Source organism: Eleutherodactylus coqui, chromosome 1 (genome assembly GCF_035609145.1).
Source record: "Eleutherodactylus coqui strain aEleCoq1 chromosome 1, aEleCoq1.hap1, whole genome shotgun sequence".
Lineage (NCBI taxonomy): Eukaryota > Metazoa > Chordata > Amphibia > Anura > Eleutherodactylidae > Eleutherodactylus > Eleutherodactylus coqui.
The window spans coordinates 319,755,407-319,782,632 of NC_089837.1; the positions used below are offsets into that span (position 1 = coordinate 319,755,407).

Consider the following 27,226-nt stretch of genomic DNA (forward strand, 5'->3'; position numbering starts at 1 on the left):
AAGGCTAAAAAAAAAATCGCTAATCGGCGATCGTTTTAGCGATAATCAGTGCGTGTAAATGTGCGCCCATCATCCGCTTTTCGGGCACTGCTAGCTGATCGTTAAATTCAAGCTAACCTAAAAATCGTCCTTCACTTTTACCACTAGTTCTCCACGAAGGGGGGGGGGGGGTGCTGATAGCTTTGTTTCCCCTTGGAGAACAAAGATCTGAGCGCAGATATTAGCCCAGGGCTACTGACTTCATTCAGAGAAGGCTTCATTTGCACACCTAATTGGTATTTAAGTAGCTGAGTAGCTACTTAAAAGTTTATGCAAAATGATCGCTCAAAGCTGTCACTCAAACTGTCGTCTGAGCGATCTTTGAGTGATCATCGGCCCGTGTAAATGGGCCTTTACTGATCACAAGAATTTGTCCTATTTGGAATCAGCCTAGAGAGGCTAGATGGGTCGTTCTTTTCCTTTCACCAGGAAGTAACAACATAAAATCCAGAAGCTTTTACCTTGATTAGTCAGATAATAGTCAGCCAGTCCCTACTCTTTCGGAAGGTGTTGTGCTTTCTGTAGTTTCTGTGGGTCTTACTAAGGAAATTGAAAGTTGTCAAAGTCTGGCCCCTGTTTCTATTCCAGCTGGGGAAAAAATTGTGTCGCAGGCTATCCAAGTGCGGGAATAAAATACAAGTTAGACATATAGACATGATGTAACAACACTCTGCAAGTGCCTAGAAATATGACAATATTGCATACATACATTTATCACAGCATTATTGCAATATTTACTGTGCATAAAAGACGTGAAGTTCTTGGCGAACATTTTGATCAGTCTGTGAGAGCACATCTGCCAGCAACAAGACAACTTCTATAGATAGGACATTCTACTAAGAGATACACATATTTTTGGTTCCTCGGCCATAAAACTCTAACTTCTAATTTAAATCAGCCTTGGACAAATAGGAAGGACTGCACTTTCTTACCTGTCCAGATCCAGTGCGGGTCTCCTCTGTGCCGGTCGGATCTTCTTTCTTCAGCACGGCAGATGCATCCGGACACGTCAGCAAAGTGTCAGACGCATGCGCAGAGCAATTGTTTTTCTTTTAAATCTCCTGCTTTCCTGCGGATCGGACAGCACAGCCACAGCTGTCACTGTGGACGTGCCGCGGCTCGGATGGCTGCCATTGACTTGTATAGAAGCCGTCCTGCGGGGTCCACAAAAAATGGAGCACGCTGCGATTTCATCCCACGTGCGATTCGCATGCCAGGAAAAAAATCACATCCGCATGCTTTAAATTGTTTTGCAGATGCTAATGCATCCCTATGGGTGGCCTGATTTGCGGGTCTCCCGTGCGGGTTCCACAAATAAAATCCGCCCGTGGACTTTAGGCCTTAGGCCCAAGGACAAGGGAGTTTGTTAGTGTACAGTCTCATCTAAAGAGGTTGCCTTTTGCTGGCAGAAAAGCTCTTATAATTTGATCAAAATGTGCACAAATAACCTGAAATTTCTATATTAAATATTGCAGTAACGTAGTTCTAAATTCATATATCCAGGTAGTTCTGACACTTGTCGTTGATTGTCACTTCAGTGTTGGTGGCTGATCTATTGTCAGGATACTACGGCCTCTACATCCATTTAGAGCAACCTCATACTTTGCCTTTAGGTCTACTTCAACCCCTTCCAGTGCCCCAAAAAGCCTGGAATACAAATTTCTATGGATTGGATCAGTGACCTTCTTATTCCTGAAGACAAGACTGTTGTTTGAGCTGTGATTGATTGTTTCAGTAAAGTGTGCAATTTTGTGTCTTTCCATAAACATCCAGATTGACAAACCCTAGCTAATCGGTTTAATCAGCACACAGATTGCATGGTGGGCCTGAAAATATTGATCTTGAACATGGTACCTAACCTGTGTCTAAATTCTGGAGGGCATTCTGGGTCTGCATAGGCATAGAATTGTCCTTCTCTTCTGCTTATCATCCTGAGACCAACGGACAAGACTTGGGCCGCCTGCACACGGTCGGCTCGGACCCCGGATGCGAGATTCCCGCAGTGGCGTTCCACCCGGTGCCTGGCCGGTGACCCCAGCGTATCACTCCAGTGTCCTCTCCTCTGCTGATGATGTGCCGGCAGATGCGCCAGCGCACATGCGAAGTACAGAGGATACTGCGCCATTGCTATGGTGATGACGCTTCTCCTGCGACCATTCTGAAATGATGATTGCCCAATGGCCGCAAGATGGACAGCTTCCATTGGCTTCAATGGGAGCCGGCCACGCGTAACCCACACAAATAGCATGCTGCGATTTCTCCCCTTCAACTGGAAAATCACAATCGATTTCCGCTCGTGGGCAGGAAATCGCTTTTTGTCATAGCATGCTATGGGCTGGATTTGCTGCAGAATATGGAGCCGGAATCCCGCTCCGGATTTCGCAATGCAAATCCGCCCGTGTAGAGCAGCAGGCCTGCGGCTGCTTTTAGACGAGCCGATTCTTGCTTGCACAAGCAAACAAGCAGGTGACATCACCGCTAGCTCGTTCGCTCTTGTGCAACCTGTTTAGACAGGCAGATTCATTTTTGACTCATTAAACGAGAATCGTTCAGTCCTTCACATTAGTGAACGAGCCAACGATGATTTTTATGGATGCACAGAATGAACTATGAGTGAGAAACGAATGATTCTTGTTCATCGTTCAGTCACTGGCTCGCATTTAGACTGAACAATTATCCTTTCAAACGATTTTCTGAATTGTTTTATCTAAAAGCACCTTAGTGTTAAAACCACACTCGAGCGTAGTATGTATTATGTACGTACTATCAATTGTAAAATGTCTTGTCTTAATTCAATAAATACTTAAAAAATTAAAAACAATTTTAAAAGCAGTAACATTTGCTGTGCATGCACTACTATCCGTGTGTTTAACGGATTTCATACGGACAGCGCACAACCTATAATAGACAATTAGGCTATTCATTCACAACCAGAGATGAGCGAACGTGCTCGTTTAGAGCAATTACTCGATCGAGCATCGCTTTTTTCGAGTAACTGCCTAATCGGGGGTGAACGAGGGGTTGCGGGGGGAAGTGGGGGGGGGGGAAGAGAGAGCTACCCCCCGTTCCCCCGGAGCCCCCCGAATCTTTTCGCCCGAGTAGGCAGTTACTCGAAAAAAGTGATGCTCGATAGAGTAATTGTCCTAAACGAGCACGTTCGCTCATCTCTATACACAACCCATGCATTTTTTTTACCCACAAACTGATGGTCCATGTGAGAGAAATCTCATCATACATTAATATAGTCCACTTTTTGGATGAGTGGCCGATTCAAAGTCCGCAGAACCATGTCATTCAGACAGCACATGGTGGCATCTCTGTGCTGCTGGATCTTTCTTCGACTTTTGTGGATGCAGCACATCTATGTGAATAAACTCTTCAGAGTTATGGTCGGAGTCCAGGGGCCATTAAGCAATTGTGACAATAATGGTACCAGCAGATTTGGGATACAGAATGCAAATGGTTTCAGCCTTTTTCAAAGTCTGTAAAAAGTATCAAAAATGTATTTTAATATCCGTGAAATGTGAATTATCAACTAAATATCCCCATAACGTATGTAGAATATTATTAATGTCACTGCAATAGGAATACTGCATTATATCTATATTCTGGGTTAACACAACTATGTTCTGAGTAAGCGCTTCTCTTTCCTAGCGGTGCTGACTTAAGCACTCGTAAAATTACAACTTGCAATGCAGTACTGCCCCCTTGTGGTTATTCTGGGAATGCATTATCTGCATGCGTATTCCTGGAGATAAATTATAGGACTGCAATTCATACTTATGTAATACAATGCACACAGAGCACGGTAGCAGAGAGCTGTACAGCTCTTATCATATCTCTAGTTTGTATGACTAATGTCAGAATAATGTTGCATGAATGTTTTTCCTTTTTACAATTTCTATATGTTTTGGGGATTTTAATAATCAAAGGCTTCCCTTTTTAAGATTACAAGATGCAAGTAAATCTTTAGGATAAAAGCAGGATATCATACTCATCACCTCAGATGCAAGTGTCAGTCCAGCATCACATCTAGTTTTATGGACTTGTTATTTGTTAAGGGATTTTGGTGCAGGATTTTTGGCGGCTTGCTATGCTACATGTGGAAAATTCCACCCATGTGAATGCTGAGAGTGTCAGATGATACTGGGTGGATGATACTGGAAGAAGGGAATATCCAGGAATGGAGAGATAATATTGAGGAGATTTCCAGAGGAAGGCAAATAACCCAATGAGGTAGAAGACAATTTTCATCATTTATGGGGAAAAAATTCCAATCTGGCAGTCAGAATAATCCCTGGATCACCGACCCTCTTGAAGTAAGCAGTGACTGTAACATGTAGGCTGGGTTCACACAGGGCAGATTTGCCGCGGTTTTTCCATTGCGGTTTTGCGACAGAAGAACTGCTTCTGTGGCAAAACCGCTTCAAAGGTTAATTTGGGCTTGCGGATTTTGCGGCGGATTTTTGCGTTTTTTTCCGCAGCGCTTTTTTACTTTTTGTTGCGTATTTGGGGCGGTTTTGTCTGCGTCCATAGAGGTCTATGGACAAAAAAGCGCTGCGGAAAAGACCAAAGAATGAACATGCTGCATCTTTTAAAACCGCAACGCAGTTGCATTTCCGCACTGCGGCTGTGCGGAAAAAATCCGTCCTGTGAGAACAGCTTTTTGGCAAATCTCATTTGTGCTGCATTGCACTGCAAACGCAGCGGTTTTGCCGCAGTGCGGATATGCAACGGCAAACCGCGGCAAAACCGCTGCAAATCTGCCCTGTGTGAACCCAGCCGTAATATTGTTACACTCAGGAAATACAGCCAGGATCCTCTTAGACTCTTCTAGTGAGTGTGCAATCACCACATCCTCACCGCTCTTAGGCTGAGTTCACTTATGAATTGGCTGAGCAATGGCATTGATTTGCCAATTCATAAGTCCCGTCTCCACAACGCGATGTCTGTAATTGGTTCTCAAGCTCTGCATTGATTGACAGCGCTCGATGAACCAGTGTTAGTCATTGCATTGGTTCATCAAGCGCTGCATTGATTTGCTGAGCAGTGCTCGAGAACCAATCACAGTCATCACTTTCTGGAGGTGAGATTTATGAATCCTGCAACCAGGAAGCGATCTTCTGTGGGTGGCCAAGGACTGTAGTAAGCGCACTTGAGCTCCAGAGAGTAGCGGGAGAACCCGGACCGAGCATGCTAGGTAATGTATTGCTTTTTTTATGTATTGCAGCTAGGTCTTTTTTTCAGGGTAGGGCTTATGTTTCAAACCTCCCTTGAAAATCCTGAAAAATCAAGGTAGGTCTTATTTTCAGGGTAAGCAGGGTAGTTTTGCTTGCGCTGTACTACTTTTAAAAAACCAAAGTTCCCATCGGGAACCTAAACTAGCAATTGTTTGACCACTCATAAAGTATAATGTAATACCACAGTATTACATCATACCACATTTAGGCATGTCTTCATAAGCATTTATTCATGGCGACCGAATCGCATCCTGTAATCGCATCATAGGAGGGATATTTGTTACCACCCAACAACGATTGGAGCATTTAAGTGCCGCTTTCAGCAGCATTCAGACCATTAACAGTTGACACTCGCCTAGTATTGAGCAGGATTGGCTCACGATCCCACTCCATATAAACCTCGCACACCCAGGTCATAAATGTACAACCTGCAGTGTTAAGGGGTTATTGTTTTCCTTTGGTGACAGCTGTGCAGGAGTGGGGCGAGCTAAATAATTTCTGCATTGGGTGCCATCTAACCAAAAGCTGGCGATGGTGCAGTACAGTTAACTGCAACACTGAGGTTTTTGATTGGCTGCAGCAGCCTGTGACATCCTGTATACAGGCTGCTGCTGGATGTCAATGCAGCATCATAGAGGAGACCCAAGGATGCAGCACTGAACACAGCAGGGGAGCCAGGAAAACGAGTATCGGGTTGTTTATTACCTCTATACAGGGCAAGCACAATTGTTTTAAATTTGGACAACTCCTTTAATGTAAGTTACATAATTTCCTTTACCAGAACTTTTGTTGTGTGGGCAAACTTACCTATAAACCCAAAAAGATATGATCCATAGTGTCCAAGTGAATAAACAATAAAAACCTGCAGCACAAAATTTGGCAATGTGTCCAGTGGCCCAATTGATCCTATCACCATGCTTCTATAGCTTTACATAGCTGAAGCAAGGTATCTGTTAGATCCGAGCCCACCTTGGTTTTATTAAACAAAGGAGCCAATAGAAACAAAGGATTTTTGGAGTTTATAGAGTTTGGAGCTTAGACTACATTACTGCTTTGGGTATCTAATGGTCATTTGGGAACATTAGAACCTAAATGCTTTATGTTAAATAGAATAGCTGGGATTAGCAACATGGGGTTATTAAAGAGAGCTAGAGACAATCCTGGTACGCTGCAATTTTTGCTATAAAGCTGGTGCTGTAGGGGGCTGATCTGAACACTTCTTCCCTGATATTTCCCCAAGCCTAGATGGCTTTTCTCTAGAGAGTAATTTCTGGTAAGACAATCTTCCTGCTGCAAATTGCCCCCCTCCTTTGGGACCAATTGCCATCTCTAATTACCTTGTTAGTGTTTTACAGTGGAGGCTCTAGCCCAGAGGAATGATATCATTCCCATCTAGAAACTAGTGCACTGCTCTTCTTCATATTTCCTTGGATTATATCATTCTGTTAAAGTGCTTTTCTTAAAATGACAGCCAAAAAATGATAAACTGCTATTCAGCCATTGCGTTGGACTCCGCAGTTCTGTGTGATGGAGCAAGTAGCCCACGTGTATTAATCACTGACATTTACTAAAGAAAACGGCTTTAAGAGAATTGAAACAAATATGCCGCCTTCAGCTTCTTCCTGCATGCCAAGATGGCTTTACACAGAAATCCAGCTGTCTTCCATGCTGTTGAGTTTATGACCTTAGTTAGATGAGTGTTTACCAGTGGCACGGTTATGTTACTGAAATCACCCACAGTCAGGCATATGGCTTTGGAACATTATTAGTCTACGGCAGATATTGCTTTTTGTGACTGGAGAAAGTATTATTATCTTTTACGTAGCTTTAGATACAATGACTGTGGTGCCAAAGGATCCACATGTGGGCAGCCCTGATCTAGGTCATACTAAATTAAATGCCTGTAGGGATGATGCCCAGCCCAAGGCCAATAGGGGGGTTGCTATGATAACTGGGACTACTGTGGGGGTCCCTTATTACCACTGGGGCCAATATAGGGGGCACTAGTACTACTGGGGCCACTAGGGATATAACAAAAGACTGGATTCATTGTGTATTTGTATGAATGTGAAGTAAGTAAATGCTAGCCCTTAGCCACAGTCTCAGGAGTCTAGAATCTGGAGTTCAAGGGTTCCATGCAGCCACAATGCCAGTCTGTGTGACTCCCAACCATTAGGACACAGACATGCTTCTCTGAGTTCAGAAAGATGTATTTGTCGAAAACTGTTGCATCCTTCTAAGGGTGCCTACCCACTTGCGATTTTTTTTCCTGTGATGTTTTGCGTTTTTTCTCAAGAGCAATTAGTATAGAATGTGTTCTTGTCCATCTGGGGTTTTTTTTCCATTTCAAGGGGTTTTTTCACATAGGAACTGTCAGTTGCATATGTCTCCTTATTTTTCTCTTAATGCACCCATGATTGTCAATGGAGAGCTGCAAAAAACGCCGCAAAAAACGCGCGGAAACGCCGCGTTTTTCACGCGCAAAAATCGGCAACGCAAGTGGGTAGGCGCCCTAATGCGGAAAATGAAGTGTGGTCATTAGATAGTAGCTGCGTTCTCTATACCCTGCATAGTGTTGAGCAAATTGAACCAGTCAAACCCTCTCCTCATGAGCATCAGAATTAAGCAATTCATAATTATCACCTTTACTTATATAGTACATGTACTTATAACACATGTCAGACACAAGGCCTGCGGTCTGTCATCTGATTTTATGTGGCCTGCCGCGATGTAGCTACTTAACAGGCATTCCACACACTCAGCTTACAGCCTTGGCGGTGACAATCCTGAACTTGTGACTGCTGACCTCTTCTGCCTGGGGTCTACGTGCGCTGACCTGTACGCAGTGCAGATACTGAGGGAAAGGTAGATGGTCACAGACTCAGCTGCTGCTGCCAGACTGAAGCTGCAGGCTGGTTGAGTAGAATGACGGTAAGGATGCTGCCAGACCAGAGGCCAATAGTGGGGTCACTATGACAACTGGGACTATATGGGGGTTACTTACTACTGCGGCCAATATATCTGGCACTATTACTACTGGGGCTACCAATATAAGGGACACTTACTACTGGGGCCACTATGGGGGTCACTATTACTGCTAGGCTCACTATGGAGGAACACTATCACTACTGGGGCCACTATGGGAGACCCTATTACTACTGGGGTCACAATGGCGGTCACTTTTTGCTACTGAGGCCACTATGAGGGACCTTATTACTACTGGGACCACTATGAGGGGCACTATTATTACTGGGGTCACTTTGGGAGCCCTATTACTATTATGGTCACCATGTGGGGGAGTCACTATTACAACTGGGGCCACCAACATAGGGGACACTTACTACTGTGGCCACCATGGGAGTCACTATTACTACTGGGGCCACTATGGAGTAGCACTATCAGTACTGGGGCCACAATGAGGGACCGTATTACTACTGAGGCCAAAATGGGGATCCCTTTTTGCTACTGAGGCCACTATGGGGGATCTTATTATTACTGGGACCACTATGGGGTCACTATGACTCCTGGGACACTATTATTTCTGTGACGACTATGGGGGTGTCACTATTACTACTGGGGACACCAATATAGAGGACACTTACCTCAAGGGCCACTATGGGGGACCCTATTACTACTGGGGTCACTATGGCAAACTCTATTACTACTGGGGCCACTGTGAGGAACACCATTATTACCGAAGTCACAATGGAGGTCACTATTACTACTTGGGCCACTATAGGGGAACTGTATTACTGGGGCCACTATTACTATACAGTCTTATTATACATTCAGCCCTTTGAAGACACCCATAAGGATGATGTGGTCCTCAATGAAAATGAGTTTCGCACCCCTGACTTATATAGAGAAAAAGAAGGAGGAAGAAACATGGTGGCTCAGTGGTTAGTACTGTTGCCTTGTAGCACTGCAGTCCTAGGCTCAAATCTGACCAAGAGCAACATCAGTATGGAGTTAAATAAAAGTAATTATTATGAAATATGGGGAGAACATGCTGCATGTAAATGTTGTCAGATTTGAACCTAGGACCCCGCACTGCAAGGCAACAGTGTTAACTGCTGAACCACAGAAGAAGCAGCAAATTATCAAAAGTCACTAATCCATAACCTAGAATTACAGCATTCTCTAGGTGTCACATTTATGTGGTGACCCTCTGGCTTACTACACATGGGCGAGCACGATATCACGCCCCAAAAATTGTGGCAGTAACGCATATTCGCTCATGCGATGTTTGAACATCACCTATAGTTTCTCCTTGAAAATCATTGCACATCGCAACATCTGCGTTTTTCTCGCACGATAGGCGACAACAGAATTTGCTAATGTTAAAACTGTATTGCATCGCACGAACATCGCGCATTGCGATTTGATCATTCGGAGGCTTTATAGGGTAACACGAGTGAGAAAAAATAGTAAAACACAGAAAGATAGGGCATGCCTTGATTTCCAAATCTCACAACGTCGTATGACAGGAAACATCGCACATGGGAATCATGGATTTCATAATTCTGCATTTTCTCGCACTCTTGCATTGCTCAAAAATCGTGCGATTTTCTCGTCCGTGTGAAGGCAGCCTCCATTGCAGGCGAGAAAAAACTTTTGCTATGTTTTTATGCAGTAGTAATGTGTTTCACCATCTTCTGTGCTGGTCTACAAGTCTGTTTAGACCCTAAAAATGGTAGAAATATGATAATAATGTGTTTTGGGAGCGAAATGGGAGGATAGAGTTGAGAGCAACACACATTGCCTTACAATGTTACTGGTTGCACCAGGCCATCTTGGATGGATCATTCATCAGACATGAAGGTATAGTCAGTAGAGTAACAACACAAGTAGACGTCCGTATACCATCAATTTGTTTATTAACCCTTTCCAATCCAAGGTGTGACGTCTTCCTACATTCTGATTAAAGACTGTACAGCTCTGATGTCGGAAGACGTCCATCAGGGTATTCTTACTGTATATTACTGGCCGCTCTGTTGTTGGGGGCCTCTCCAGCATGTCCCATACGGCGCCACTGTATAATAGCAGAAAGAGAAAGCCCCCTAGGAAACCCTGAATCCAAAATTGGATTGCAAAGGGTTAATGGTGAATACCAGAGGCCAAGCTTGGTATATTTGTCTGTATTAAAGATCTGGATGGTATGCCAACATCCACTTTTGTTGTGACTGTACCTTGAAAAAGAGATATGTTCATTTGCATTGCTAGACTATATTGATTATTTTTAGAGCAGATTTTCTGGTCTTCCACAGTCATAAATACGGTTTTGTCATTTTGTGCTTAGTTAACGTTTTATGTCATTTGTATGACAATGTAAATGCGGACTTGCTGCGAGAGCTAATTCTTCTATATACAGTTTATTAAAAGACTATTTACACTTCTTTCCTAACTTTCTAAAGAAACTCTAAAATGTTCACAGAACAGAGCACTATGCTCACGTAGTCCTCACATTCAAAGGCATCCTTGTAATGAGAACCTTCAAAATCTAATCACTAAAGCTTAAAGGGAATCTGGCAGTATGTTATAGAGCAGGATGAGCTGAGCAGATTGATATATAGTTTTATCAGAAGAGATTCAATAGAACTTGTAGCTTATTTATTTACAGGGTTTTCCAGGCAGCACTGGCTGTCAGTGCCGGGCTGCACTGGATTTGGGGCGGAAGCCACTGCTCTGACCCCTGTGTAGCGGTCACTTCTGGTAATTGCAAGTGCAGCTCTCATTCAAATCAATGGGACCCCAGCATGCCAACACAAGCACAGCTCCCATTGATTTCTGGTGCTGCATGAAAAAAACATTTTAAACCTCTGCACATTCTGAACAGTCCAATGGGCGGTCCTATACACAGATAGCTGTCAATCACTGATAGGACCGCCCATCAGACTGTTCAGCTTAGAATGAGCAAAAGGTTTGGATGAAAAGTAGGAGTTATGCGGTCTCTTTCCCCATAAGGCCTTAGTCACACGGGCGTTTTTTCCCGCGATTTGCGGATAGCATGACGGATGCACATCCGCAAATCGCGTGACCGGGGTCAAAAAATCGCCCGAAAATACTGCTCCTAGCCGCGTTTCAATAGAAACGGGCCGGAGCTCTCCAGCGCATTGAATTCAATGGAGCCGGCAATACAGCCGGCTCCATTGAAAGCAATGCGCTGCAGGCGATCGCGGGATGAATTTTCGGGAAGGGCTTAAATATATAAGCCCTTCCCTGAAATTCATCCAGAAATGTGTAAAAACAAAAAAAAAAAATACTCACCTTGTCCCGGCAGACGGAGTTCAGCTGCGGCCTGCGGCAGTTCTCCTGAACTGCTCAGAGAATAAGCTGCCTCTGATTGGTCACAGCCTGACCAATCAGAGGCAGCTCTCATTCACACCCATTCATGAATTCATGAATGGGTGTGAGTGAGAGCTGCCCCTAATTGGTCCCTGCGCTGAGCCAATCAGAAGCAGCACTCACTCACCCATTCATGAATTCATGAATGGGTGTGAGTGAGAGCTGCCTCTGATTGGTCAGGCTGTGACCAATCAGAGGCAGCTCATTCAGCAGGCGGGGCTTTTAAATCCCCGGCTGCTGAATACTACTCTGAGCAGTTCAGGAGAACTGCCGGCCGGCCGCGCTGAACTCCATCTGCCGAGACAAGGTGAGTATATATATTTTTTTTATTTTTACACATTTCTGGATGAATTGCAGGGAAGGGCTTATATATTTAAGCCCTTCCCGACAATTCATCCCGCGCTCGCCGGCAGCCCATTGCTTTCAATGGAGCCGGCTGTATTGCCAGCTCCATTGAATTCAATGGGCAAACATCGTTCTTCTCTGCCACAGCTGTTACAGCTGTGGCAGAGAAGAATGATTTGTCTTCTATATGTTCTCAATGGGGTCGGCGCTGCTGCCGCCGGCCCCATTGAGCTCATATAGAGAACAGAATAGGAATCGCAGATCGCAGATAGGTACGATCTGCGATTTCTGTTCTGTAATTTATCGGACGAGCGCATAAAAAGTGCTCATGTGTCCGATACCATTGCAAAGCAATGGTTTTATAAAATCGCCGGATGCATGCGCATGCGCAAATCGCGCGAGAAAACACCCGTCTGACTGAGCCCTAAAACTGTATATCAGTCTATTCAGCTGCTTTTGCACTATAACATGATGCCTGCAGTTTGGACAGCATATTCAATGTGATAAATTCCCTTTAAAGGGGTTGTGCAATTACCTTTATAAATGATGGCAGTGGGAGGGAATCTTAAAATAAAAAAAAACACTACTTACCCAGTAAATCACTTGTGCTGTAGTTCTGCTACCCTGGTCCTCCCCGTCGGCCATTACGTTGCTTTACATGCCTGTATACTCACATGACCAATCTCCTGCCAACTTCATGCCCTGAAATGAAACATCATCAGTGCCATCTGGCAGGGGCGTAGCTAAGGGCTCATGGGCCCGGGTGCAAAAGTTTATCTTGGGGCCCCCCAAATTCTCTTAACCCCTTAATGCAGAGGGATAACTTGAAGCTCCTGGACCCCAACTATAATACTTTATACATAGTACTGAGCTCCCTATATGGAGAAGAGAGGCCTTATGGGCCCCCAAAGGCTCCAGGGCCCGGGTGCAATCACATCCCCTGCATCCTCTATAGTTACGCCAGTGCCATCTGGTATAATCTACTGGGCCTATCGCCCCCAAGCCCTTGTGACTTCTGTATTGGATGTCACTGGAGCCACAAACCAGTGACATTACAGATCATGTGATGTGCCACTGAAGCCGTGAACTGTTGCTGTTCTTAAAGGTAAATTCACAGAATTATTCTCTAGAGTAAATGGGATTTAATCTGCTAAAAAAGTTGGACGACCGCTATAATGACTGTATAATAAATTTGTGTTTCAATCTCTCACCATGGTCAAGATCTCTGCTAGTTGTCACTAAAATAAAGTGTTCCCTGTAGGCTACAGGAGCTTATAATGATGACCATCATTCATCCGATAGTTATTATTCTCTGCTCTTGCTGTCTGCCATCTGCTGGTGAAGCACAAACATCTCCCAGGTAATGTTTCCCTGACATCAGCAGATTGCAGACCATACGCGTTGTCTTTTTCAATGATTTTTATTGGTAGTTTCAATAACATAACATACAAGTATATTTGTAGTTGTGGTCATCAGTATTAATTACGAAGAATAGACTACATTCTTATACAGCAAATGGTCCGTATAGACAGATTTGTTGCAGAAGTTTATCTGTAATCTGTTCGGAATGTGCGGATTGTTTTATTAGTAACATCTGAAACATAAAATAACACTTAACCAGTGTGTACCATAGTGATCATTATTGGGGTTTTGATGGATGGGGGCTAACGGGAAGAGTTACGTTGTTAAATTGGACCATATTCACTTTGTAAACAGCCAGAGGAGGAAAACCGAAAGGAGCAGCCAGGGCAGAAAAGAGGGCAAAAGGAGGAGATTTCGCTGCACATTCACATCTAAGGGCAGCCACCAGGTGACATTGGTGGAGACATTGATTAAGGTCCTACATAGGTCCAATACCGTTCACGAAATTATCAGCAAATGTATCCAGGACCGCTCACTGTCCTGTTTCCAGGGATGCTCTGAACTGGGCTCTTTTGTGCACACCTAGTAGACCTGCCCAAAGGTGAGACCGCTCTGGGGGCAGGTCGCTCGCTTTGTTTCCTTGGTGATTGGCAAGCCTTTTGACTGGGCCCCTGCGACATGTTTGCTAGCGGATAAACATTCAGGCTTCAACAACTAGCAGCATAAATTGGCGCAAAATATATGCATGGCGACCAGAGTCTATATAGCATCACAATGGTTATCGCCAGTACTGCAGATTGGTCCGGTTAAGGCTAGAATCTCACGAATGATGGTGTACAAGAAGCTTTCCGCTATCAGGAATATTCCAGAAAACGTGGCAGCCGTAGTCTGACTTTTTTGGAGCTCTGGGGCTGACAGAAGCCCTACAGGGGTGAGTTGGAGGGCGGCGGTAGCTTGGGGAAGGAGGGGAAGACTACAGAAGCCCTATGGACAGAATAGGGGGTAGCAGAGTTCACCTGAAGAAATATGTGATATAATAAATGTGGAAGCTATAGCCTAGATTTTTCTTCAATATTTACTATGTTATGTTTTGTTTTATAAACTGTTTCATATTGGGATCCCCCTGCGTGGGGTATATTTCTAGCTAATATACTGCTAGATTTTGAAAAAAAGTAATAAAATTATTTGAAACTAAAAAGGAGGAGATTTCAACCCCCAAGCCCGTCATAGCGTACACCCCTGATTCCAACAAGAGTAACATCAGACTTTTTTTTTCTTCATTTTTGTTTTTGTTCTCCCCACTTTAAAAAAATTATAACTTTTATTTATCCATCAATGCAGATGTATGAGGGCTTGTTTTTTGCAGGACGAGTTGCATTTTCCAATGCTACTATTTAATGTACCATATAATGTACTGAAAAACTTTTTAAAAATTCTAAATGGAGTGAATTGGAAAAAAATGAAATTCCGCCATCTTCGGCTTCTTTCTACAATGTACACACTGCAGCAAAAATGACCCGATAACTTTATTCTATGGGTACGATTACTACGATACCAAATTTATATTTTTTTTTTCTTTTTGCTGTACCATTTAAATTTATTTTTTCCAAAGATATATTATTTTTCTGCCACCATCTTATGACAGCCATAACATAGTTGTGCAGGGCTCATTTTCTGTGGGACATCCTGTAGTTTCTATTGGTACCGTTTTTGAGAGCATATGACTTTTTAGTTGCTTTTTTCTTGGAGACGGCGTGCACAAAAAAGTGCAATTCTGGCGTTTTGTTTTTCTTTAATCTTTATGACGATCACTATGCGGGGTAAATAATGCGTCACTTTAATAGATTGGATGTAGCGATACCAAATGTTTTTTTTTTTATTTTTTTAAATTCAAAATATGTCAAAAGGTTTTTTTTTAACTTTTATTACCTTTTTTTAAAATATTTAATAAAACTTTTAAAAACTATTTTTTACATTACTTTTTAGTCTCCATAGGGGACCAGAACTTGCAATGGATTGATCGCTCATGCAGTGTGATGTAATACCAGAGTATTACATTATACCGCCATCTGACTGGCAATCTATCAAGCCACAGGCATGGCTTGATAGGCAATCTGCAATGGCAGCCCTGGAGGCTGTCAGAAGGCCCACAGCTGCCATAGCTATCGAATGGCACCCCGTGATCTCATCACAGGGGCTGTTCGGGATCACCGAGCTCTGATCAGGGCATTTAAGTGCTGCCCTCAGAATTGAAATGTTAACAGCTGCGATCAGCAATGGTGCAACTATGAAAAGCGCAGCCAAATGGACATGCTGCGATTCTCCGTGATGAACCTGTCACTAAGATAGGTTCATCGTTGAAAAATGCGTGAAAAATCGCAGTGACATTAGTGCTCCCCCGCAAAGGAAATATCACTCATGATATTCTGTCCCACCCATGGGCACTCAGCATAATGCTATTTCATATAGCAATCTGCCTGTCTGCATGCTGAGGGATGTGGTGTTATATTTTATATCAATATATTTGCAAGTATGGCCCATTCTGTGATTTTCATGTTTCCAGGTTCCTAGAAATAGTTTAAAGCTAACTTGTCACTTGATTACCTGATACCTGCCCTATTCATGAAACTCCTGCACCCTGTCAAAAATGATTGATGGCCATCACTCGGTGTCAGTAGGATACAAGGAGATCTCAGTACAACAGAACCATAACTATAAGGGCTCACTCACACAGGCATATTTAGTTGTGTATCCCCTGTGCATCTGAACCTGGTCACTTTTTTTGCACACATATACCTTGCATATTTCAGGTACACAAGAAAATACCTGTAATACCCCTTGATTTTATGCATAAATACGCCGAGAATGCGCATTGATCGTGTATTCACTGCCTATTTACACAATCCCATTCACTTTAGTGGCCTATTTCGGTCCATAATATGGACGGAAATAAGACATGCTGCGATTTGTTTTTCATAAATATGACTGTGTGAATGAGTCCTAAGACTTCTGTATTCTTTGATCGCTCCTATTAGCTAAATGGCACAATACTTTTATGCCATTTGGGATAGTGAGAGAAAACAGACTTGTACCTGCATGGGGCATATGGATCATGAAGCTTAGATGCCAGATTTTTTTCGACGTATGTTCTCAATGTAGCTCCTTAAAGGAAGGATTGCCTGCCATAGATTTTTATTATAAAAACAGGTTCAGCATGCTGAAAAATAACAAACAATATAATACTATACTCTCCCTGTTCCTCGCTTGTTCCCAGATGACAGCTGAGGGTGTCTACTGTGATGTGGTGTTTACAGACTGCAGCAGTCTGTGTATGGGATATTTCAGCTGCTGCAGCCAATCACAGTGGCCAGCGCTTGATTGCTGAACTCTTTGATTGGCTGCAGCAGCTGGTGGCATCGCATACGCAGGCTGCTGCAGCCTGTAAACAATACTTCATAGCAGAAACCAGGAGTTGGTTTGTTGGGGACAATTGGGAGCAGGAGAGATGAGCATTATTCGTTTGTCATTATCCAGCATGAGGAATCTGATTTACCAGTAAATATTTATGTTGGACAACCCCTTTAATGCAATGTGAACAGACCCGTAATAAATAACTACGTTTTCCATTTGTTAAAAAATAATTTTTAGAAGAATTCAATCTTGCAGTCACTGTTCCTATAATGATCCTATGCTTGACATTACTGGTATGATCGCCAGAGTAATATGCATGCAGATATGTTTTGCTTAAGCATTACCTGTTCAGGATTTTAATCATAAAGTTTTGCCAAAATGTCTGATAAAAAGATATAACGGACCAGTGTTCTACTTTTTTGTTAGAAACAACCATTTTGTTCTGTCCATCTTTGTAACAAAATGATCTTTCCAAAGAGCAGAAAATTGGTCACAATATGAGTCTATGAAAACTAAAAGGCTTCAAGAAACATACTACTTCATGCTTAATGGGGCTGAAAACGTCTTGTTAAAATCTTGTTATTTGTATAGCGCCAACTTATTCCACAGCGCTTTCAGGTAATTTTTATTTATTAGCCCCCACCAAGCTGGGTACTCATTTTACCGACCTCGGAAGGATGGAAGGCTGAGTTGACCTTTAGCCGGCTATCTGAACCATGCGGGGATTGAACTTGCAACCTTTAGGTCGTAGGCTTCTAAGTAAAAGTAACTCTGCAACTTAAATTACCCCTAGAAAGAACTCATTGGAAACCCCAGATTTTGGCAGGGTTATCTGATGATCTAATGTGCATAGAGCCCATCCTGATGTCAATTTCAAAATGTCCAATCCTTTGTTACCATGAGAAATGAACCACTGCCAACGTCTTGTAAACCTCAAACTCTTATAATTGTGCTGTGAAACAACAAAATCCTTTTCTTTTTTTTCTTTTTAAAGGAGATGTAAACATTGCAATGGTAGATCGGAATGGCCAGCTTGAGGTGGAAGTAATCCAGGCCAGAGGTCTAACGCCCAAACCAGGTTCTAAGACAATACCAGGTAAAGAGGATTTCCCCTTAAACTAAATGATCACCAGTGAATATCCATCTTTACGTTGCATATATGGCTTTCATTTTCCCTCCAATCAGCCTTTCAGGGTTTCAACATACTGATCAGCTGATTTAAAGGGCTTTGGTAACAGTTAAAAGCTTTAAAGTGATTGTCACATACCAGTAATTTAGTTTTGCTTTACTCTTTTAAATCACACAAAACATAACAATTCTTCAACTGGAATCATTTAAAAAAGTTACTGTCTAGATATTTCACTAGATATTGCTTACATATTTGGTGCCACTCGGTGTTCTTTTGATTCTGCCTCAATATGTCCACCTAATGTGTTCATTGCTGGTAAAAGGAAGCTGCTTCCAGTGAACTGATTCTTATTGGTTGTCCGACACTATAGCATTACTCACTCCTCCCCCATGTACAAGAGGCGTCTGTATCCTCTTGTACGTCGCTGGAGGAGTGACTAATGCTATTATTCCATGCAGTAAAATGAGTTTGCTCTTCAACCTTCTGGGACATTATGCCATATGTAACTGAACACACCTTGTGGGGTCACATCTGGAGTCACATTTGCATTCACCCACTCGGGACCTCTGGTCATGCGACTGTGGACATGACCCAAAGCGAAGGAGCATTCAGCCAAATTTTATGTAACACCCCAGAGGGGAGTGGGGAGAATTCTTCTAACTTCAGGCACCCTGGGAATGATACACCAAGGGAAATTAGCTACTACAGGACATCCAGACAGGGGTGACTGAGATGAGTATTTCACAGAAGAGTTCAATGAAATACAGCAATACTTTGAATGTATATATTGATCTGTGAACATTTTTTTGTGCCTGGAATATGGCATTCTGTAGCTGTTTGTGTCCAATTTTTGTTCCCATGTTATATCACTGTCCCGCACTGACTCATACTCAGATTTTGTGGTCGTTTCTCACAATTTTCTCTATCTCATGCGTACAGCCCCGTATATCAAGGTCTACCTGATAGAGAATGGAGCATGCTTGTCTAAAAAAAAGACTAGAACCACCAAGAAAACCTGGGACCCAGTATATCAGCAAGTTCTCCAGTTTGATGAAGGACCTCAGGGGAAGGTACTACAGGTAAGGTATTGCTCACCTGAAACATTATGCCGGTTTATTAGTGAATGGCTATACAAATGTATTTTTGCTAAACAAGAGATGAGGTTTAGTTAGGATTTTACCGAAAAAAACAATGCTTAATTTTCCAACTATTTAAACCTTGGATTTTCTAGTGATTTAGCTAACGTGAATTTTGTCCAAGGTCTGGTAAGAAATAAAACTTATTTTAATCATAAATGTGCCAATATTTCATCAAAAATGCAGTAATCTACACATAGAGCTAGTGTGGGGGGGGGGGGGAATAATTGTTTTGTGGCTTTAGGGTAATATATTTTCTGAATGAAATATATGCATATCATAGGTTTATGCAGACCTGATGTAATTTACTCCTATATAGCTCACTGATTAGAGATTTACAGAAATTCCAGTTAACCATGTGGTCGCTACTATTAGATCCATACATAAGCGAGAAGGTAAATTTGTGTTCACCAACACAGCATCATCTCAGCTATTTCATGACTATGTACAGATGTAGTAAACTTTATGTTGATACTTATGGCATTACATACAGTGTTGCAGCAAGCCATGAATCTGAACTGTAAATACATAAAGTATCAACTTCTCTATCTAAGTCGTAAAGAAATGTGGATACATCATGGAAAGAGTTAAACATTAAAAAGGATATTTTCCCAAAGTGTAAAAAAAAAATCGCCAAATATTAGTCAATCAGAAATTAGAGAGATATTTAAGGTTAGGTAATTGTGTTGTATTCATTTAAAGAGATATTGAGATATTTTCATCTGTTGTATGTAAAACGTGATAACAAGAAGTGCTCCACTTATCTGAGTGGTAGACTCTCATTTACCATCAAGTCAATATATAAAAAAGAAAATGTAACTCACTGGATCAGAGGTTTCACCTTTGGTATATCGAGTTCCATGCAGAAAATGTAGCGGTGTACGTAGATGCTTATGGACCTCCAAGCGTAACACATCCTTGAAAAATATGTATTATTTATTCCATTTGAAAACTGCCAACATCAAAAACATCCTATGTGTTTTGAGAATTACTACTCTTACTCATAGCATGTATATACAAACGAATGCCGTAATGTTTAAAGCACAGGATGGCCAATGAAAATCTGAGAAACAATCACCTTCTAACAAAAACTAGAACCTCAAGAAATTACATTTACTTTGTACGTATAGCAAGGACCTTGCAAAACCATTCAGAATATAATATTTCCCATGCAATGAACTGTTCCTCTAATATTATTTGTGAAACATAGGGAATGCAACAGCAACCTGAAGAAATCTGTAGAGAAAGTGAACAAGAGTTAATTCATATGGTGACGATATTTGAATAAAAAGATCATGAAATTCAGAATACAGAGCCGAGATCAGGGAGCACAGAAATCAGAATTGTCTGGAACCTGGAATATACAAACGAATGGCTGCTTTGTCACAATGGCTGATGGGACTAACTGCTTCATGAAGGGAGGATGCCTAACATAGCAGGATGTGGATGGTAGTTGGTGGGGGACCTGTTAGGAGGAAACGCACTGGCCCTTTAAGTGAAGAGTCAGGAACATGCACACACCCTATGTGTATACATCAAAGTGCCAGCAATGGAGCAGACATAGTGTGCAGCAAGTGCAAGATGACGTTGCCCGACTGCGGACCAGGCAGCAGGGGAGGGGTGGCGGCAGCGCACCTTGACAGCTTAAATGCCATGAGTAAGAGTACAAATACTCAAGACGCATAGGGTGTTTTTGATGCCATCAGTTTTTAAATGGAATGAATAAAAGGTTATGTTTAATATTGCTGGTGCTGGATTTTACCTGTTATTCAAGTCTCATTTACTGCCATCCATTTACAAGCAATATGGCTGCTCTTTCTGTCATCAGGCTGGTAAACGGAAAAGAAAAATGTCGATATTTCTGTAATAGAGATGAGCGAGCGTACTCGCTAAGGGCAAATACTCGAGAGAGTATTGCCTTTTGCGAGTACCTGCCCGCTCGTCTCAAAAGATTCGGGTGCCGGTGGGGGGTGAGCGGTGAGTTGCGGGAGTGAGCAGGGGGGAGCGGGGGAGAGAGAGAGAAAGAGTGATCTCCCCCACCTGTTCCTCCCCGCTCTCCCCCGCCCCCCGCCGGCATGAGACGAGCGGGCAGGTACTCGCAAAAGGCAATACTCGCTCGAGTAATTGCCTTTAGCGAGTACACTCGCTCAGCTCTACTCTGTAAGTAAAAGAAGCATAATTTATCAAACTTTACCAATCACTTAAACATCACATTTACTATTGTGGGCATCGTGTTTTAAGTGAAAAACGTAATTAAGGGTCAATTTTATACTTTTTGAAACTTTACAAAACATTTCTAAATATGAAAGATAATATAAAATTTTTGCAACAAATTTCATTATATGTTAGAAAGTCCCAATTGTTGTTGCCCTTTCAGTAAACCCTTCTACCAGTGTAAGTACTTATTCCAATGAGCAAGATGTACGTGCGCCCTCCACCATTTTATCATCTGCTGTAAGGCAATATTTTCAGCTGCCTAAGATGAAATGTTGAATTCACTAGTCAGCTCAATCTTGCTGATGTCAAGTATCAAATTGCAATATCTCCTTGGGCATGAATAAATTTGTAACTATTCTTACTTTAGAATTCATACTTCAAATCGTATTAGCAAGGTAAATGCCGTATATTTTATGCAATTTCACCGCTCTTTACAAATGACCAAGACTTCTTTTGTGAATATTTCTAAAAGAAGCCCCTTTGTGTACCTTCTGTAGGTAATTGTATGGGGAGACTATGGCCGGATGGACCACAAATGCTTTATGGGGATGGCCCAGATTCTACTTGAAGAGCTTGATCTAAGTTCCTGTATCACAGGCTGGTACAAACTATTTCCCACTTCGTCACTGGCAGACTCCAGCATTGCTCCTCTCACCCGACGGCTATCACAGTCTTCACTGGAAAGCTCCACCAGTCCATCCTGCACCTAACCTGCCGAAGAAGAAGCGTTTGTTCCAATTTCCCCTCCTTTTCCTGAAGCCTAACCACCTTCCTCTTTATAGCACCAGACCTACACCATAGACTGGTTAATTCGGGCTCTGGAAAAGGAGGGACGCAACTGTGGCTGAGGACCCAGTGCAACAAAACAAGATAAAGCTGCCAATTAAATGCTACTGCAAAAAATTATAAAGATATATATCTATATTATAAAGAAACACTTAAGAGACTGTTATATTTAATACATAGCATATTACAGGGGAACCAAACAAGGACACTACATGCAGAATAAAATCAGTAAAACAGCCCTATGTCACCCTTGTCACCTAAGGGGGACTGATTAGCTGCCTTGGCAATATTTACTCTGCTGGAATAAATGGCAATGTATTTCTCCAGCGCTATGGTATGTTATACAAAAAAAGCACATTCACAGTAGACAGCACATAGATCTCAAGTTATAGTAAATACCCCAAATTATATGAGTCCTTGGCATTGCAGATGTTTTACTGCTCTTTGTTCTTGAAGGCAATGCCCCAACCATACCAAGCTGTCATTTCCTACTACCTACCCTCCTCAGGCGGCAAGAGAGCTGGATGTTCTAAAGTTGGCAACTGTGATATCATGTATATTTCATACAAAGCTCTATACACTCATAAGTATGAATGCATTTACATCTATCTATACTGCAAATGATATTTTTTCAGGTAAAATATTTTTTCTTACATTTTTGCGTTCAAAACGGAATGTAGCATTAAAACGTGCAATTTTAGTTCTGAGGTTTTACAAAAAGAATTGCGAAAGGAGACTTGCTACTTCTTGCTGGCATATTCTTTTTGTGGCACAGATAAGCAATTTTTTTTATACATATGTATACATATTACTGCATGTAGCTTTTTGTGTAATTGCACAATTTCTCTAACTTAATCGTTTTCTTTGAAGTGCTTTAATTCTTTTGCGCTGCACTGAACTCTTAAAACACTTTAGTGCCAGGAAGAACTGTTATGTGCTTCTTTACCATAACGAGGATGCTCCTTGCAAACAACATCGGATGGTCTAGAAGTACACATTGATGTGCCAATACGTTTGGTAGGAAACTGCTAGATAAATAGTGCTAGCCTGCTGATACAAAAAGGTCATCTTTATGGCATTATCTGTTTCCAAAAGACATGAGCGCTGTTTGCATTTATCTTTTATGTGCAGAATTACAGTATCGCATACTCTTCTACTAAACGTTCGCTTTCATCCATGATAAGCATTGGACAGTTTCCACCAAATACGAATCAAAGAAAGAAACGGGGATGCAAGCATCATGGATACCGGAATGAAAAGCAAATATGTAGCATGTGATCTCATGTAGCAACCGATATAAGGACGACTACTTTCTTAAAGGATGTCTACTGTAACAACTCAGGGCTGACAAAGACATGAGTCTTCTATGGAACTGTGAGCTTTCTCGGAACTAGACTTCATCCAATTATTACCATTGCAACACAAAGTCTGCAGCATGCTCTTTTCAGCAGGATAACGGATAAAGGTCCCACGTATTCCTTCCAAAAGCAATACATGGACGGGTAAGGGAAATACAGACGTGCTGGATGGAGTCGTCAAGGTAGCCACACTGTAGTGCAAGGAAAGACAAGATTCTTCTTTGTGTTGCGATATACGCATCATAACACAGTAAGTATCTCTTGACATGCAGTGGACAGGTATGATTAGCAAGGAAAACAACTGTTCACAATTTGAACCACTTTGACAGAATTTTAGGGATATCATCAATACCTAACTTTAGAGAAGACCACAGCCATGATCTCTAAAAATGACCACTGACTCCTGGATAGCAGTTTTATTTATGCCAAAAAATTATGCAGAAATATCTATTTTCAGATTTCAAAAAGAATAAAAAGTTGTTTTGTTTTTTTTCAATGCCAAAGACTACAATGAAACTGGGCATAGACACTCTTAGACATTAATCAACATGGTCTGAAAACTTCCACTTGTCCTGACTAGCTTAAGAGTTTACAGAGCACCTGTCACCTTTCTGCTTTTGATATACATGGGAAGAACTGTGTTTAAGAATCTTTGTCATTTACAATTAATAAAATAACCAAGAATAAACCCAAAAGGTGTTTCTAAAAATTAAGAGATCTGGGCAGCAAGTTTTTTTTACCTCCCTTAAACATTTTTATAAGTTTTTGAATCCAGATTTGGACTATTTTGTATTATTTCCTGACCAGAAAAGCACTAGAGAAGACGCTGGGCAGTATATGTATACACGTAGTGCTTCTATAGAGCTTTCCCAGTGTCAATGTACTCAAAACGCTAGCTGCTATTGCATATTTGCAGTTGATGCTGGAAATAAAAAGCATGTCAAAAAATTAATATCGGCCACTGTACATATATAATTCAAAAATGGAAGGTGACAGGTTCTTTTTAACAACATTTGGACTAGAATTGAATCTCCTCAGTAAGAAATTTGCCAAGTTTCAACAAAATATCTATATGTGTATGCTGCTTAATTGTGACCTATTCTGATAATGAATATATATTGAAGCATTTGTAGATCGGGCCAACAGTTTTATGGCTATGTCCTTCCTATTGTCTAGAGATACTCTGTCATACTTTAGTGCAGCCAATCTGTTGCATGAAAAGAACCTGTGAAGATATGTCCTTGTGCTGGTATCGTCAGCATTGATCAGTGTTCAGTTTCGTCTGTGAGTTTTACTAATTAACAGTAAAAATATTAAGTATTAGTACTTCAGTTTATATGTCCAATGGTATGTACACACACATGTATGTATGTACACTGTTTAAGGAATTGCAGATCATAATAAAGCCCAATGCCACTACATTATCTGCATACACCTAGTTTAATTACAAAATCTAAGTTTAATTCTCTTTTTTGATCACCCTTTTTGTATTCAACTACAAGACTTCCTGTAAAGCTGACTACCATGTTAATACATGCACCTTAAGAAGTGGGCCCATTTCCAGCGGTTTGGCTGCAGTCTGCCCCATACATTACACAGGGGGCCTGGTTGATACTGCAGGCTGAGTCCTATGAACTTGAATAGAACTCAGACTGCAGTACCAACCTGGGCCACTGCACAATGTATGGTACTGCCTGCTTCCTGCAGTAAAGCAAATGGGACAACTCCTTTAATACTCAAAGGGCTTTTCGCACAATGGACAGAATAGGTGATAAATTTCATAATCACTGTGGACCCTACTAGTCACTACAATGGGGGTCCAGACCCCTCAGTTCCTCTTTATTACCAAAGTGAAGAAGAGTTTGAATGGAGTTGTGGTTGTGAATGTGTCCTTTAGCTCTATTCACTATCTACCAGTATGGGGTTGATGGAAAAAGTCGAAAGCTGTACTAGGTTGTCTATATGGGCCCCATCGACTTTGAATGGAGCAGAACCGTGCATGCTCAAACGCAATGATAGAATCCCCAGCAATTAGACATTTGTCACCTATCCAGTCCATTTGGGGAAGACCATTTAAATGCTCACAGAAAGCTCTATCTGTTACACCAAAGACTCCCAACTCTGCTACTCAGCGCTGTTTTAGTAGAACCATTCCACTAGATGACAGGAAGCTTAATAAGAACAAGGGGAAGAGGGAGAGGAACATGAAAAAATGTACTTTATCAGCACACAAAGGAAAGCTTTGATAAGACAAATGGAGACGGGACTTATAATGCAGTTGTGGTGAGGTAAGAGGACATGACCTTCATATTAATAGACTCCAGTATATGTTGTGGTCTTCATCCACAGGTGAAGTCATTATGAATTGGCAGGAGCATTATTTCATGTGCACTGTACTAAAATCTATTAGATCAAGGATAATTGTTGGATGGGTAGAGAAAGTTGCAACAGCACTTTGATAGTAAATAAATCTCTTTATGTTATGACCCTGCTTTTCTCAATGTAGATGGAAAATAGTAATAAGCTAAAATAAGCCACTATTACTTATATAGCAAAAATAGCATTTGCAACATTAGCACATACTTGTAGTTATAAATACTGCAACTTCATCCTTGATGCACTTACACTTTATTCTTTGTACCAGATCTAACATTATATAGGGACCCCAGTATCATATAATGTACAAGGCATGGGAAACTTTGTAGTCTGGCATATTTCCTTGGGTAGTTAGGATCAGAGTAGTAGATTAATCATTTAGTTCTTTTAAGTTATTTTTAAATACTACAAGGCACCAACATATAGAACTGTCTTTCAGTTTCCATAAAAGGAGCAGACCTGACGTTTGCTGCTTTATGCTTTGTCTAAAAAGTACAGTAATTGACCTCTATTTTTGTGCACTATGAGAATGGTCATGGTACAATAGATTTACAACCTAGGGGTCCAAGAGTAGGGATTATTGGGTCTTTATTAAACACTTTGTACCATTTTGCTGTGGTAGAGTCTGTGTATCTCCTTCCCATAGCTGGCTGTTCTGCTACTTCTGAAAAAGATCCAACAGTGCACTGCTAAGGACTGTGTAGTTCTCTCTGCTCTCCCTCTCAGTGTTAGGTCTCACTCACACAGGCGAATGTGTCCTGCCTATATTGCAAGTAAAATAAGCAGAACACAATAAATACACATATACAAGTGTATTTGCTGTGTATGTTAAATCCCCATAGCTATATTGACGCGTAATAGGACAGGTTGCATTTGTTTTCATGCACGTAATACTTGTGTGAAAAAAACGCAGGTGTGAGTGGCCCAACCGAAATCAATGGGCTTTTAGCAGTGTGTAATATGCAGGCGACATAACACCCGTGTGCGTGAACTGTAAACCATAGCAGTAGTGAGGGGTGAGGATCAGAGTGTGGAGAGAGAGCATCCCAATCTTTAGGGAGGGCATTTCACATGTATGAGCCGAAAACTAGGAGTGAGTTGCAAATAAAATAAAACAATGACAACAGTGGCCTGAAATTTAGTACAGTTTTTTTTAACTCAAGGTAACCACTAACATGAAAAAAATTATTTTTACATGCCAGATGTGTCCATAGCCTTTAAGCTACAGATACTACATAGAAGAATAGCAGATATACAATCTAATTGGAAGCAAAATATTCATATTTTCTATATCTCTAACCAATAATTTGGTCTTCATTAAAGGAGTTGTTCGAGATTTTTTCTTTTTCCATATAATCACAGCTCCCCCTGCCATAAAACAACAAATAGGCATATACTCACCTCTCCTCTCTGTGTCCCATGCCACCGCTGTGGGTCTCCGCCATAATATCACATTTACAGGCTGTTGCAGCCAATGACAGA

General features: G+C 41.6%; 1 protein-coding gene across 1 annotated transcript in view; it reads left to right on the forward strand.

The window, feature by feature from the left end:
- The window catches only part of RIMS3 (regulating synaptic membrane exocytosis 3), a 57,772-nt gene extending 35,675 nt beyond the window's left edge, over positions 1-22,097 (forward strand). The window contains exons 4-6 of the mRNA XM_066592248.1: positions 17,737-17,838; positions 18,811-18,950; positions 21,722-22,097. Coding sequence (XP_066448345.1) covers positions 17,737-17,838; positions 18,811-18,950; positions 21,722-21,934 — 455 coding nt within the window. The 3' untranslated portion in view covers positions 21,935-22,097. The remainder of the gene's footprint in view (positions 1-17,736; positions 17,839-18,810; positions 18,951-21,721) is intronic.
- Positions 22,098-27,226: the final 5,129 nt, after the last annotated feature.